General features: G+C 45.9%; 1 protein-coding gene across 4 annotated transcripts in view; it reads right to left on the reverse strand.

Moving 5' to 3' along the window:
- Positions 1–13,006: 13,006 nt before the first annotated feature.
- The window catches only part of MEIS1 (Meis homeobox 1), a 138,417-nt gene continuing 136,347 nt past the window's right edge, over positions 13,007–15,076 (reverse strand). For 2 of the 4 annotated variants that reach the window (XM_036873878.1, XM_036873876.1), the window contains one exon: positions 13,333–14,556. In XM_036873878.1, the coding sequence (XP_036729773.1) occupies positions 14,273–14,556 (284 nt within the window). In that variant the 3' untranslated portion in view covers positions 13,333–14,272. Of the gene's footprint in view, positions 14,557–15,076 lie in introns of all 4 variants that reach the window. The other 2 variants (XM_036873880.1, XM_036873879.1) reach the window with 2 other exon arrangements.

Raw genomic sequence — 15,076 nt, forward strand, 5'->3', positions numbered from 1 at the left:
TTAACCATTAAAGTCATCGCAGCACCCCTAACACGGCAATATTTTTACTGCAAGGAAACCAGAAAACAGGCTTATAATCGTCTCCTTAAGGCTGTGGAGGGATGTGCAAAAAGAATTCATTCCCCCTTAATCATAACAGTATATTTCCTATTATAAAAATTTGCCTAGAATTGACTTCCTGCTCTGGTGTGAATCACACTGGTGGCTGTCTTGGCAAGGTATGGCCCGTGTGTTGCGTGACATACTGCAGGTACCAGCTGCAAAAAACTCACCATTGTCTTTCTGTAATGAAGTCAGTTGAAACAGCAAAGTGTCCTAAAGTGAATCCAAGTGTGCCTGGTGTCCAAAAGGTCAATCATGGCATGGTGTTAGACAATTGGGTTTGCAATGCTACTAACTAGGGTACTTTTGTTTTTGTTTTTTAATAAGGTAATGCTAGTCTATTAAAATAAAGAAAATGTATTACAGCAAATATCGAATCAGACGTTGTGACACAATGACAGGTCTGAATCACACAAAAGATTTCGTATTTAATTTCCAGTAAACCCCAGACTTTTGCTTTAGAGGAATTTTACTTGAAACAAGTGTCTGTGTCTTATATATCTTTTGCTAGTCTGAGATTCCACCCTTTCTAATGATTGTTATAGCCAACTCACACTTTTTGTAGTGAAGGGAGTGGGTATTGAACCAGCTCACAATTTAATTTTTTTGCAAAAGACTTCCAGAAAATTTATTTTACTTTATGTGAGATTTTATAGTCATTTACTTGGATTTTCACATTTATTTCTTGTTCTTTTTCAAAGATGTTTTCTTCTAAAATGAAGATCCCATTAGTTTTCAAATACTCCATGTGACAATGAAAAAGACTTTTTCTAAAAATAAGAAACCAAGCTGATGCCACCTTGATGGAAAAAAATATATCAAAATAGTAAATTGTTACATATAAATAATATGTCTATTAAACTAAGGTCCATCCATTTTGTTGAAATTTTTAAAATAATTTTTAAAAAATTTAAAATTTTTAAAGTTTTACTTTTTCCTTTAATGAATATTTCTTCATTTAGGGCAAAACTAATTTTTTAAATGACAAACATGAATTGAAATATAGAAAAAAGTTTGTTTGAATTTAATGTATTTGAAAAGATTTTTAAAGTTTTCTTTGTAAACCTTCTATATGGAATTGTAAAAAAAGACACTAGATATATATTTTCCTACCTGACACATTTAGATGAATCGAGCTGAATGATTTTTAACATTAACCTTTTAAAACTTAACTTGGTAGTTACAGATGTTTTAATCTTTGGAAGCCATTACATGTTCATTTTCCTTTCAGCATTGATTATACATAATGACCTCCACCTAGCACATACTCTGGACAAAAACTATACTTATTTACATTTCCTAATGCTTTTAAAAATAAAAATAGCTTTCATTATTAACAATAAGGGCAAATTTTCAACTATGAAAATCTCGGTATTTTTGAAGACTTGTCTTCGGCTATTCTAACTAGAAAATTCTATCGTAAATAAAACTGTTTCATAAATTCTCCGAATAATAGCTTAATTACTTATAAACTCTGGAAACAATTAGTTTATCATCCTTTGAAGTGAGTAAGGCAACTTGCCAGGCTGAGAGCAAAGCGCTTGTCACTTTTTCATGTAATGAGCTTAGTTTCTTTTTGTTATTTCAGATTATTTGGAAAAGGAAACTCAGTCGAATACACTTTAATGTTCAGAAGATTAAAAGTTGAATCATTCACTTCATAAATGGCTTCTGCAATAACACTTAATAAAGTACCGAAAGAAATACTGAAGGCTCTGAAGATTATAATTTATGTGCTTATGGAAATCATTGAAACAGATATTCTGGTTAAAAGATAAAGTTGTGCTTGAGTGACACCGAGATTGTAAAAGATTGACGAGGACGGTCCTCGTTCTCAGCCTCATAATATCATCCCTCGAACAAACCACCTAATTACTGCAACAGACACTTCTCTCTCTCTCTCTCTCTCTCTCTCTCTCTCTCAGCTTCTGGCTCTCTTTCTCTCTTTACCTGCCCCCACCCCATCCCTTCTACTCCCCGCTGCCTCTTGGTCTCTATCTCCCCACCCCGCCTCCACACACACCCTTCTCCCTCACCCCACCCGACAGCCCCTCCCTTTTCCTCTGCGACTCTCTTTTTCATCGCGGTTCACTGTCAGGTGTCTTCATCCTGACCAAACATATCAAAGGAAGTTCTGAATATAAGTGGTTATTGTGAGACTGAAACACTCTATGTCTGAAATTACTCCCCACCCCAAAAAATGAGGAAGAAAGGGGGAAAAGTATCGGAAGAGAATGCTGACTTCATCCTGGCAGGCTCCGATCCGCCTGAGTTGTCGCCGAGCGCAGGTGAGAGGTGAGAAGCGTTCGGAGGCCGCCTTGTTCAAGGCCAGCCGGGGTGAATATTCTTGCAGCCATTGCGTCAGATGGAGCCAATACCTGAGGCCGCCCTCTCCCTTCTGCCCTCGCCGGTCAACGAGCAAGGTCATCTACAATTCCATCACCTGACTCTAGGACTGTTTACCCTGCGCAGGGGAGAGAAACTGAGGGCCAAGAAAAGCAGACAGGTCCAAGATCCAGGAGGGTCCCCTTGGGACCTGTCCAGCTGGTGAGGGCCCGCACCAGATCGAGGACAGCAAACTTTTTGCACCATTTTGCATATTTCGAAATGATATTAACATATTTCCGATACCGCCCCCCTACTGGAAGTCGTAATTGCAACTCACCCTTCCCTTTGTCGGCGGGAATCGCCTTAAGCAGTCCCAGCAAGTCAACCTACTTTGGCGACGCATTTTGCATTTTTCATTGCCCCTCACCTCTCCCCAAACCTATATGTCAAGGAACAGGGAGTTGAGACATGACACATTAATGTTTTTATCAGGGGACGCTCTCTGCTCCCACAGAAAAGGGGGGACACTGGGAGGAGAGGGCGGCTGAGAAGACATCACTCCGCAGCTTCTGCGGAAATTCATATTCAGTGTATGTTCCTCTCTCACCTGAAATAAATTCTGCAGGCCTACCCACACAAACCCCGCAGCACTTATTTATTTGCATGTCATGCTTTTAATATGGTAGAAGGCAAGACAGATCTTTGAGGAGGGAAAATGAGGCTCACCTTTCAGACTCGCTCTCTTAAATAAAAAAGAATTGTCCGGCTGGGCGCCTAAGAATTTATCTTGAGTTTGTGGTCATTATCTCTATTATATAGACCTGGCAATAAATAAATCGGGTAGTTACTACCCAACAATAAAATCGTAGTGTATGGGACACGTTACTATTACTTTCTTAATGATCTGCCGTTTCTTTCACTTTAAATCTTCCCAGTCTTGTCTTCCCGCTTGTCTACAAGGATCTATCTTCACCCCTTGAGGTACCAGACCGCTCGGTTCATTTTTATATTTTGTGAACACAGTAAGTTTTCCTGTCTAGACTTTCTGTTTTTCCTCCTATTTCTAGGCTGCCTAATCTGCTTCAAGACAAAGGGTCGACCTGGATCAAATGTCTTTTCCCCCTCTCTCTCTATTTTAACCGCCTGGTGCGTCCGCTTTAATGAAGATCGACCCCCTCGCGGCAGCCACCCTTGGGGTCTCTAGGAGAAAGGGAGCTACGCAGAGCCCGGGGGACCCGGCCGGGGGAAGATGCTCTGCGCCCCCGTCCGTGGGCACGCCCTTGGGTGCGCACGGAGTCCAGAGGACGATCTGGAAAGACTCTGCCTGGGCCATTTCTCCCTCTCACGGCCCTCACCCCGATTCTTGCTGGTGTGCCTGCCCACACAGAGATTTCGGGGTGGGGGCGTCCCATCCCTCCGACTTCCCCCGGCTCGCCCTCCGCCCGGGCACAGCGCGCCACACGCGGACAAGAGCGCGAGCAGCCTGGACTCGCCGGAGAAGTCGGTCCTCACGCCTCTGCCGGCTCCTCTGCGCCCGCAGGCATTAAAACCTCACCGAGAGGGCTCGGCCCGGAGGCGCGGACGCGGAGTTGGGCTGGGGGGTGCGGGCGCTCCTCTCAGGTGCCCAGACTTGCGGCTGGCGGGAGAGGCTGCACGCGCTCCCATCCAGCCTGGGCTCTCGCACCTGAGGCTCGCCTCCTCTGCTACGGCGAGGTGCGCCTCTCTCACCCCGACCCCCAGCCGGGCCCGAGGCGCAATCTGTTCCCGGCCAGAGCCTTCCAGAGTCCCAGGGCCCCCGCCCCCGCCAGCCCTGCCGGGAGGATGCGCCCAGCCTACGTCCGGCTGGCGCCGTCCAAAACCACCGGCACACTCGCTTTCACGCTAGCGCGAAAAGTGACGCGTACCGGCAAAGCGGTCAGCAAATGACCATCTTATCCGCGAAGCGGGGGAAATCGGGGGAGGGAGTGGGGGGAGGGGGGCTGGGGGGAGAAAGGGGCAAAGGGGCAGTGGTAAGCTGGGGAAAGAAAACAAACAGTCCTGCGTCGCTTCCCCTTTTGTCTTTATACTGCTTGTCTCAAGAAATCAACTTAAGCACCGCAAGCCCCCACCAGGCTTGTTTTTGTTTGTGTGACTTAGATCACAGATAGAACTCGAGACCAAATCTCTGAGTGTGTGTAAGAGAGAAAAGAAGCCGCGGCCAGGCTACTGATGATGAAGGGACGATGAACTTCTCACCTTTCTTTTAACTCACAAAAACACGTCCTTTTAAAAAAATCCACGCCGCCGTGGGTGTGTGTTTCACTGTTAATTGCGTTTTGCTGGGATGATCTTTTACGACTGGAAAACAAACGGCTGGGAAAATATTCACATTTGGGATAGAAAACATTTTTTATTTATATCTTTGACATTTAAAAGAGCAGAATTAATTTGTCCCGTCGTCCACATTAGCATTGACAGAAAGTTTCAGAAATCTACCAAGGGGGAAGAGGAGGCGGGGGGGTGGGGGGGGGGGGAAGAAAAAAGAAAGCGAACAGAAGAAAGGAAAAAGAAAAGCTAGGCTTGGTTTTTCTTATTTCAGACCTGTAATCAATCATTGAAATAGGAAGCAGCAAAATTGTAAAGATTCGATAGATTAAAATGCAAATGAAAGGTAGAAAAAGAAACATTAACATGGCGATCAAAGATTTAATAACCGTAAATCAAGTTTTTTTTTTCTGTTGCAGCTGCAGTTTGTGTGTGTTTATGTTTTAATCATGTTCGTTCCATAAATAAATAATATCTGAAACGAAACTAATTTTTCATTATTTTAACCGTGGGCTATAACAGTAAATATTAAAAATAGAAACGTACAGGATGCCAGATCCCCAACCAAATAAGAGAAAGATTTGTGTTGATTGGTTAAAATCAAGGCGTTTCATTTGTGTGTTTTGGAAATCAGAGTATTATGCTAAAAAATTCTATCTCAACTGACAAAGCCCAAAGTTTTATTTTCCCTTAATATTTTATGTTAACGACAAGACACCATTTATAGTAAATATATGCGTGGCTGCATACCCATTTCAGTTTGAGCATTTTCAAAGAACGAAAGTGCCAGAATATTTAAACAATACAAAACACATACTATTTCAAAGTGATTTAACAGAATTCCTGGAAAATAATACTTTTTAGAAGAATCTGCCCTAGAGGAAAATTAAATGATGGTTTGACACAATTAAAACTTTTTTTAAGCTTTATTATTAAGGTTCTTTTTCCAAAGGGGAGTATTTTTGCCCTTCGTTTGCTATCATTCGATTTAAGGTCTTATGTCAAGGTGTCAAATTATCGGGACACACTATTTTATTTAACTAGTCCTCATTTTCTTATATGGTGAAGGTTTTTCATTTAGATCTTTTATTTAAAATATTGATTTACATTACTTAGAAATTATTTCTAGAATTTTAAAATAAACAACTGGTCCTAGTCTTTTCTTTTTTCTCTTTTTGGTAGTCTTATTAACATGGAAGAATTCATCTTCAGAAGACTGGAAACTTATTTTTGGTAATACAGCCTTGCAATGTTTAAAATAAGCTCTTCGCTTAATTTTGTCTTTGAAGGGGTTACTCACCCTAATGTACTGAGATGATGAATTTAAATTGTCTCCATTTCTCCTCTTTCCACAAATTAAAATGATAACCAACCCTGGGATACTTGTTTCCTTTATAAAACCTTTCAGTTAAATGTGAGCTAAGTTGATGTCCACTCCCTCCATCCCAGCCACACAAGCACAGTTTTCACTGTGACAGTCCAATAATGCATTTAGTTTAAAATTACACTTGGACCTTTCCTCCTTTGTATTTTTTCATTTACTTCAGTGCAACAAGATGACTTGATTTTCTTGGGATTACATGAACTCCATTCAGTGTTACTGGGACATTTCTGCTCAACTAAATACTTGCCTTAATAGACAAATGAACTTCTTTTTATTTGCTGGAGTTTGTAGAAGGTTTCAGATACAGAGCGTGCAACTGATTTAGTTATTGTTGTGAGAATCGAACAGGCACAAAAGTCATTTATCTAAAACGAAGAGATATGACTCTGTAAAAGGGAGAAGCAAGGGCAGAATCACTGGGAATTATTTCAGTTTATAGCTCTTATTAATTAAACCGGATGTAGTTTCATTCTGATCTTTTAGTACCGACCTTGTTAAATGCTCCCAGATACCTTTCCCCCCTCACCCCAATTTTTTCATTCATTAGATAACTTGGGTCCCTTGTTGATGGGGGTTGCTTTTTCTACATTATCTCACTAAGCAGTTGCAGTGTAAAACTGCGCGCATCTTCAGACGATCGCACCCCCGCACCCCTCCCGGGAAAAAAAAAACAAGGAAAAAGAAAAAGAAACCCTTTTCCCATTCAGTTTTAGCATCTTGTTTCGTTGAAATGCAAGACAGGTACTTGATTTAGCATTTAAGCAAAAGGTTACACAAACCGCGTTTTAAAAAGTGTTGGGATGTCCGACAGGGTCAGCCCCAGATCAGATCATTTTTTGAATGCAGACCTAAAGATAATGAGTACTTGTTGTATTAAAGGGGACAAACAGTACTTTGGCTTCCTCTGACCCCAGAATGCACGGCTCGGTTTCATTGATCATCCTCCTTTATGAGATAATGCAATTACAAACATCAATAAGGGGCTGCAAGGGGAATCATTATGCGGTGACAGTGATAAATGACGGTGCAGAAATAGCATGCTTTTTCCCCCTAACAATCCAGGAGCCCAGGGGCTCCTGGGGCTGAACACAGTCGCCAAGGAAACAGATGACATCCCAAACGGCACCAAAGGAAAAAAAATGAACAGTCTTTCTTTGCCTTTCACTCTTTTCTGTCTTCCAAAGAGTTAGTTTTGGCTCAAGCAGCAGCTGCCACACAGGCATTTCGTTATTTCAGACATTAAAGACTGGAGCGGGCGGTGGGAGTCTCCTCCTCTTCCATCCCCACCCCCACTAGATAACACACAAAGCTCGCTGTTCACAGTTTAGGACTACCTGAAAATGCATGTTTTGAAAATCAGATGGGGGGGGTGGTGGTGGTGGTGAGGGAAACGCGGTTTACACAGCCATCGCGTTGTGTTTTCCCCGCTTGCATGATTGTCCGGTGGAAACTGAGTCTCCAAAACAAGCTGGCGCCTCGTGGGTCTGCCAGTAAGGACTGGGGCGCGTGGCTCGCCTCCATCTCTCTGCGGTGTCAGACGCTGCTCGATGCCAAGGCAGGAGGGTGGTGTTAGGGGGGGTGGGAATGGGGAGCAAGCGGCTGCGAGGGGTGTTTGCCGCTTCGCTGACTTTCTTTGAATTGGAATTATCAATGGGCGCAGGGATCTCCCCTAGATCGAGGAATCCGGTTGTTTAAAGGCCCCAGGGTGCCCTCGGCAAGTGGCTTCAAGAGGGCTTCGCTGAGCGATCCCCATCCACCCATGACCCCGCTGGTGGGTGAAGTAGCCGGGCGCCAAAAAGTGATGGGTTACCCGGACTGCGTGCTGGACCTGCGGCTGCGAGGCGGGGGCGCTTGGGGGGGTGTGCCTGGGGACACTTGGAAGGGAAGGGGAACTCGCCACTTTGGGGGAAGGAGGAGGAAGAGAGCGCGGAAGTGCGAGGGGGTAGCCCCAAGAAGAAAATAGAAGGGAGGGGAGGAAGAAAGCGAGCGAGCGCAATCCCACCCTTCGAGAAGGTCGCCATCCCGAAGAAAGCAGACACAGGGTTCCCTGACCCCTGCGGGAAACGCCCCGGCGTGGAACGCGGGACCCCTGCGCAGCTAGCTCTGCCACTCGAAGCCCCCGCCCTGAGGAGCCGGCCGGGCGGGTGCGGGAGCAGGTGACTTTATTCACTGCTTCCCCAATCAGCGAGGTCCCGGGACTCGTTTTCCGCCTGGAGATTAAGATCATTGCTCGCGTAATGAACTTAATGCTTTAGGGTAGAGGTGAGTGTGTCTGCGAGTGGGCAGGGGTAGGAATTACCGACCCGATCAATGGGAGACTGGCTTAAAACTAAATCCCTTTTCTCCAGGGCTTCAGCGCCTGGGTTTCCCCGCGGTGGGCTGAGCGCGCCGGGCGAGTAGTAAGCAGGACGCGGGAGGGCGACCCCAGGGCGCGGCCCGCCGTAACTGAGACCCTCAAATGCCCCTCATCTCCCCACCAAGACCACCGGGATACCCGTTTTTAGGGCAAAGACTCTTAAAAGCTCAAAGTTGGCTGATTGCTCAGTATGTTGGGGGTTTTTTTCCTTTACAGCTCCGCCTTGGGAGAAAATGTTACAGACTCGTTGGCAGGCAGATGGGGCCAAAATGAGACACCCCCCGCACCCCACCTCCCCGCCATCAGCGACCCCCTCAAGGGGCGATTTCCCACTCTCTCTCCTTCAGCGTTTTGTCTTGGGCCCTGGGATTCCCAACCTCGTGTAGACTCTGCACCTGGCCACCTGAGTGCCACGGGCTGCCCCAAAGTCAAGTGGGTGAGGGGTGGCCCAGGAGAGGGGAGTGAAACGAGGTGAAATGACCGGCCAGGCAGGGCGCCCCACGACCCCATTCCACGCCACTCCACCCGGCGTCCAAGCGCCTACCCGGGAGTTCTGCATCGGCAGGTTTTTACTGTCTTCACTTGGGCCGAGGACCTGCTGGGATCCGAAAGGCAGGAGAAAGTTTGCAGAGGCTTTAAAGTGATCCCGAGGAGCTCCTGCCTAAGGCGTCGGGGTGCTGCCCACAGCTCCCCAGCTGCGCCTGGCGGGCGCTAGCCAGGTCCCAAGTGCCCCCGGGTCCCAAGTTCTTCGCAGTCCCGCTCCCGGAGTCGCGGCGGGACTCGGAGGCAGAGTCCATCAAGAAGCCTCTCGTCCACCACAAAGCACCCCGAGCCGAGCCGTTCGGAGGGAAGGGGGCCCGGAGTCCCCCAGGAGGTACCTCTCCACAACCTTCTGCGCAGACCCGGGGTCGCCTCGTCTCCCGAGACGAAGTCTGCAGCCCCTTAGACTTGACTTTCCTGTTGGGTTGGGGAGGAGGTAGGAGGCTATTGGAGGTGCCGGAACCGATCCCTCACCCCCACCCCCAGGGTGCTCTGGGCTCTACGCAGAGACCTGTCCGCCCTGCACCCGCCCAGGACTCAGGATTAAGACGCAGGGGCCGCCGCGCTCAGGCCCGGATCCTCGCAGCTACCGCCGCGGCCCGCGGGATCTCTCGGCGCGCGGAGGCGGGCCCAGCCCCAGCCCCAGCCCCAGCCCCAGCCCCAGGCCACCGGCATCTCCCCTCCCGCCCCGGCCGCAGACTCGGGGGGCGCTGCGCACAGCAGCCAACCCTGCGCGCAAAGTCTGCGCGCCGCGTGGGAGACGCGGGCGGGAGGGGGCGGGTGGCGCTGGTGTTTTTGCTTTTCAGAATAAAGTTTCCTAGTAGGCGCCTAGTTCCCGAGGTCGGAGCCTCCCACCTCCGCTCCTTCCTCTCCCTCCTCCCGGCCCCCTAGAGCAGAGCGAGCCGGAGCCTCCGCCCGGGCCTGGCCGCCGCTCGTCCCCTCCCCCGGCGGGGACGCTCGCGCCCCGAGCGCCGCCCTCCCCACCCCGTCCCCGGGCTCCGCGGGGGTGCCTCTCCCCGGGGCGAAGCTCTCCGGCCGGGCGCACGGGAAGGAGACACCCGTTGCTTCCCGAGGAACTCCTAATACCATCCATACAGCTTTAATGCGTTTATAATTCGATAAGTGATTTCAATTTGAAATTGTTAGTAACTAATTTTATGGGTAATTTTTCCACATCAAATATTTAAGCATCAGATTAAGGGAGCCAGTTCCGACACAGGATAATAAGGGGGTTTCCCCCCACCCCTCGCGACCCCCGCCTCCCTCGGATTCCTACCGAGTCGTTTTTCCAAATCCCCAAAAGATGGCAGTCGAAGCCGACGTTCTTCTTTTCCAGCGGCTCTGCGAAGGGAGGGGGGGGAGAAAGAGGGAAGGAGGGAGAGAAAGGGGGGAGAGAGGGAGGGAGAGGCAGAGGGAGAAGGAAAGAGAGAGACAGTGAAAGGAGAGGGAGAAACTAGACGTTGCACGGACTTTTCAAAGTAATTCTTTCACACGTTTCTAAAACAGGCAAGAAGCAGTGGTGAATTTCCTGGAAATGTCCCGGCAGAAAAGAAAGCCAAAAAACGTGACTTGTGGGCTCAGAGCAGGGGATGTGAGAAACTCAGCGCTTTCGAAGTAAACCCTCAATTCAGAGCAGAAGCAGGAGGAGTGGGGAGACTGGGAGAGGGACAGACTGGCTTTTTGATAGTTCTTTGTATTAACATTATATCCAAACACTATACAACTCAGCAACGTGTTTCCTCGACAGGACTCTGCCAGTTACCTAGTGGGGGGGAGGGGAGAAGAGGTGGGGAGGGGAAAGGTGATGGGTGGGGCCGGGCTGCTGTGGGCGGAGGGGAGGCTGGGGCCAGAAGCGGATGAATTGCAGACCAGTTGCCAAAACTTTTTTTTTTTTTTTTTTTTCTTTCTGCTGCTGCGGCTGCCTTTGCTGCTGCCTTTGCTTTGAATGTGGGTAACTAGGAAACAGCAAGCCGTCTGAGAAGACGGAATTTCCAACGTGTAAAATGTTCTTAACGGAACCATTGAGCGAGTGCAATAAGGCGTGAGGGGGAACTAATCTTCCCATTTAAATGTTTGTGGCAATTTTATCTAAATGAATTTTAATGCTAAACGAGGGTAATTCCCCATTTGTAGCGCGTTTACTTCTCTTTCCTGTGCTTCTAAAGCAGTCGAACATCACGCAATGAACAATAACAATAAAAATACTGTCAAGGCATATTATTCATTTCGAATGTGTTATAATTGCAGCTGATTAAATATGATAGGGGAATTTTTTAAACTTTTTTGGAAAAGTATTTAAATCATATTAAAAAGTAGTCTCATTCAACCGGCGCCCACCACCACCCCCCCCCCCCGCAAATAAAAATAAAAATCAGGTACAATTGCGTGCCCTTGTTTAGAAGAGGGCGTTTTGTTTTTGCCTTTTAAGAAACATCAAAAACACTCTTAGCACCTCTATTATTTCCGTCTTTCGGTTAAGGGTCCTCAATAATCTCGGAGCTGGCTCTGAAATTTGCAAGAGGAAAAGCTGAAATAGCATTAAGGGGAGGTGGGGGGTGCCCAGGTAGGGGAAAAAGGACCCGCAGACAGCAAGGCTCGCACAAAACCGGCACGCAGAGGGGGGGAACGCAGGGAAAGAGCACAGGTTGTTTTATTTTTTCTAATTCACTGAACACTAATGATCTTGATTCTCCATAGCCTCCATATTCCCTAATTCTCCTTCACTAGTACCCTTCTTCTCCTAGTGCCTGCCGCCCCCCCTTCCCCTCCCTCCCTCCCTCCCTCCTCTTTCTTTCCCTCCCCCACCCGGCAAGAGCTTCCTCAAGAATAAAGGCTGAAAATAACCAACTCACCCAGGCACGGACTGGAGAGGAGGGGCAAATGGATGGTTAGTTTATAAAGTTTATTATTCATTTTTAAAGTAAATGAATGGTTGTTAACTGCTAGTAACCACCTATCAAAAGAGAATTATTTCACGAAGAGGGACTATTTATGTAGACGAAGAATTGCCACTGGGTCCAAATAGGAAATTGAAACAATCCCATAGATGGGGGAGGGGGGAGGTAGGGCGGAGGCGCGGAGAGGTTGCAGAAGGTTGAGCCTCGCTCTTTCTGCAGATCCACGTGTTCAGAAACAAGGCCCCATAAACAAAAGGTGAGAGAGTGCACTGCCGCTCCAGCAGGTGAGTCAGTCAATCACACGTCACCTAGTAAACCCAACCCACAGCTGGTTTCTCTTCTCAAATAGAAAATAGAATTGTTCAGGGCGGGTTTATAGGGTGACATGGGCCTGAATGTCAGGCTTGAGTTTAAGGCACTCTCCTCCGACCCATCCTTTGTTTACAAAGCAGTCACTACTAAAAGCCTGATTTTTTTAAAAACGAATTTGCCTTAATTAAAATATTTGTATATTTTCCTTAGCTTTGGGGAGCACTTTTTATAGCCGCAATTTTATTTCAATGAAATGATAAGCTATTACAGCTTAAACATGTTATTTTGTACCATTTAGCTGGCTGCCATGCAGAAATTCTGTACAGCTGTTCTGGAAAATTGGTTAATAACCAGTTTTATCCAATGAGAACATAGAGCATATTTATAAAAATTAGATTTTGAAGTCTGGTCTCTTCCATTCATGTAGTTAATTTCCTAATAAACATATACTGTTCATCCTAGGTAACATCCTTAGCGAAAGATGTAACTCAGTCCTTAGGTTTGCCATTAGGTGCAGGAATAATTTCACTGATATTAAATGAGTAATTCTGTTGGCTGTAATCTGAGTCTACAGTTAGTTTAGTGCCCTTAGGCCTTACATTTGCTGATATTAGTTCATTAAGTCAGCTGAAAGAAATCAGTGACTATTATTAAAGAATTTACTTTGTGGTTCAAATTTGCAAATGCATATGTTATCTTAGGGAGCTAAAATTAAGTTTTATATTTACTGCATTCATCATGAAAAATTTGGGGGGCAGTAAACAAATTTTTCAAGCAGTGGAGTCAGCATGACAAAAATAATCTTATTTTTATTTTAGATTCAGATTTCATTACTGCACTCAAACGACTACAAGTGGGCTTGGCGTTATTATACAATCCAAACTGTTTCCGTCAGAAACGCTAAGACTCAGTGTGCAATGATTGTTATTAATAATTAGCTCCTTGGTTTCTCGATAGAAAAAAGCTATCAACAAGCATTTGTTTATCCACAACAAAAAGTATAATTAGCTTATCCCACTTAGTAAATCTTGTATGCATGCCAACTCATACCAAACTGCTACTTTTACAAAAAAAAAAAAAAATTGCAATAATACAGTTCATTTTTCCAGTCCTTTTTGCACAAAATTTATTTACAATGTCTACATAAATGCTTCAAGGTGGGACTATGGAAAAATACACACATGACCGATGCTTTGCTCAGAAATAAAGTCAACATATTAAAAATAAATCTTCAGTTTATGTTTTTGGAGCTGCATAAAACAGGAAGTGATGTATAAGGTGGTGGTTTTTGCATGGGGACAATGATGCCTGATGTGACAATTAGGCTTCTAAACACACGGCCTTTTGGTTTCCATGCCTCCTCCTACCAGTTTCCTTAAGACGCGGCCTGCAACAGCTGATTAATCATTGTTGATGACTGCAGTTTTTCCCATCCTTCCCGATTTACATCTGTTCAGGCCAATTCAAATATGGTGAGTAAATGAATTAGACATGCAAATTCAAGCCCCAGGCTAGAGAGAGGGAGAGAGAGGAAAAGAGAGAGAGAGAGAGAAAGAGAGAGAGAGAGAGAGAGAGAGCGCACGCATGGCTGAAATCCTAGGCGAGAAGAAAGATTCTTCTGCCTGATAGTTATTTTAATGCTCTAAAAATCCTGCAAATCAGACCTTCCCGTCCCTTGCAGGACAACTGTAAGGCTTTTTAATGTAAGGAGGCTTCTGGAGGAAGTGAAGAGCTATGGAAACAACACACATAGTGTGGAAAAATTTCACATTTTTTTTAAAAAATCTATAAGAAACAACGTAATATGGATAACAGTATAATAGCATTTACAATAGTTCACTCTTTGTTCTCTTAATGTCTTATATAGTTATTTAGCATGTCCCCAGATTGACTTCGGTTGGTATTTCCTGCTTTTTTTAAGAGTCCCTATGAAGAATTAGGGATGCTCCTTGGTCCAAAGTAGATGCCAAGAACGGAACTCCACAGTCATTGCAGAAAAAACATGATTTGAAATCAGTCACCATTGCAGACAATGCATATTCCCTTAAGCTACTGAGCATGAATGTCCATGACTTGTCCACTCATTGTTGGGTCTCCTGTATTAAGAACCGTGGGGCTTGATGCTGACATTGGCATTCCAGGGTGGGGCGGTCCTCCATGCATCATCACTGTTGGGTGGTGAGGGTGTCCAGGAATGTACGTATGCATGGGGGGCCCATGACGCAGCTGAGCAGGATGGGGGGGCATCTGGGGTTGGGTATAACTTGGCTGTCCCATACTCACACCCATTGGACCACCCCGGGCTACATACTCCCCTGGCATACTTTGCAGCCCTGTAGAAATTCAAAAGAAAGAAACACAAAGAAAATATTATGAGAAAGCAATAGAGTGGCGCTGGCTATGGCAATCCTATGAAAGGCAGGGAACACTGTGATTAAGGGAACACGGCTCTGTATTCTTCTGAGTCATAGCGAAGAAAATAAAATGAGAAATGTCGTGCTGGAAAGTCACTCTTTGCAACTGTTTTCCTTTCATTGTCACTGTTATCGGGTCCGCCTACTGAGGTCTTACTTATTTAAAAAAAAATGAAACTCTGAGGTCTGGTCTGAAGAAGCCCCGACACATTCTCTACCAAGCGTGCAGGAGTACACACGCTGGTCACAAAACATCTCACGTGAAGCTGAATTAGAAAGGCTCACTAAGGCTGATTACTTAGCAAAACCTGTACTTCTAAAAACAAAACCAAACCAAAAAACCCCCAAACAATAACAGTTACCAGTGAATTCCTTCCTCAGGGTTTCTTAGACCTGGGGAAAGAAAGCCTTCACAAAACCCTGTCTATCTTACAGTGAT

Source organism: Balaenoptera musculus, chromosome 13, assembly GCF_009873245.2.
Source record: "Balaenoptera musculus isolate JJ_BM4_2016_0621 chromosome 13, mBalMus1.pri.v3, whole genome shotgun sequence".
Taxonomy (NCBI): Eukaryota; Metazoa; Chordata; class Mammalia; order Artiodactyla; family Balaenopteridae; genus Balaenoptera; species Balaenoptera musculus.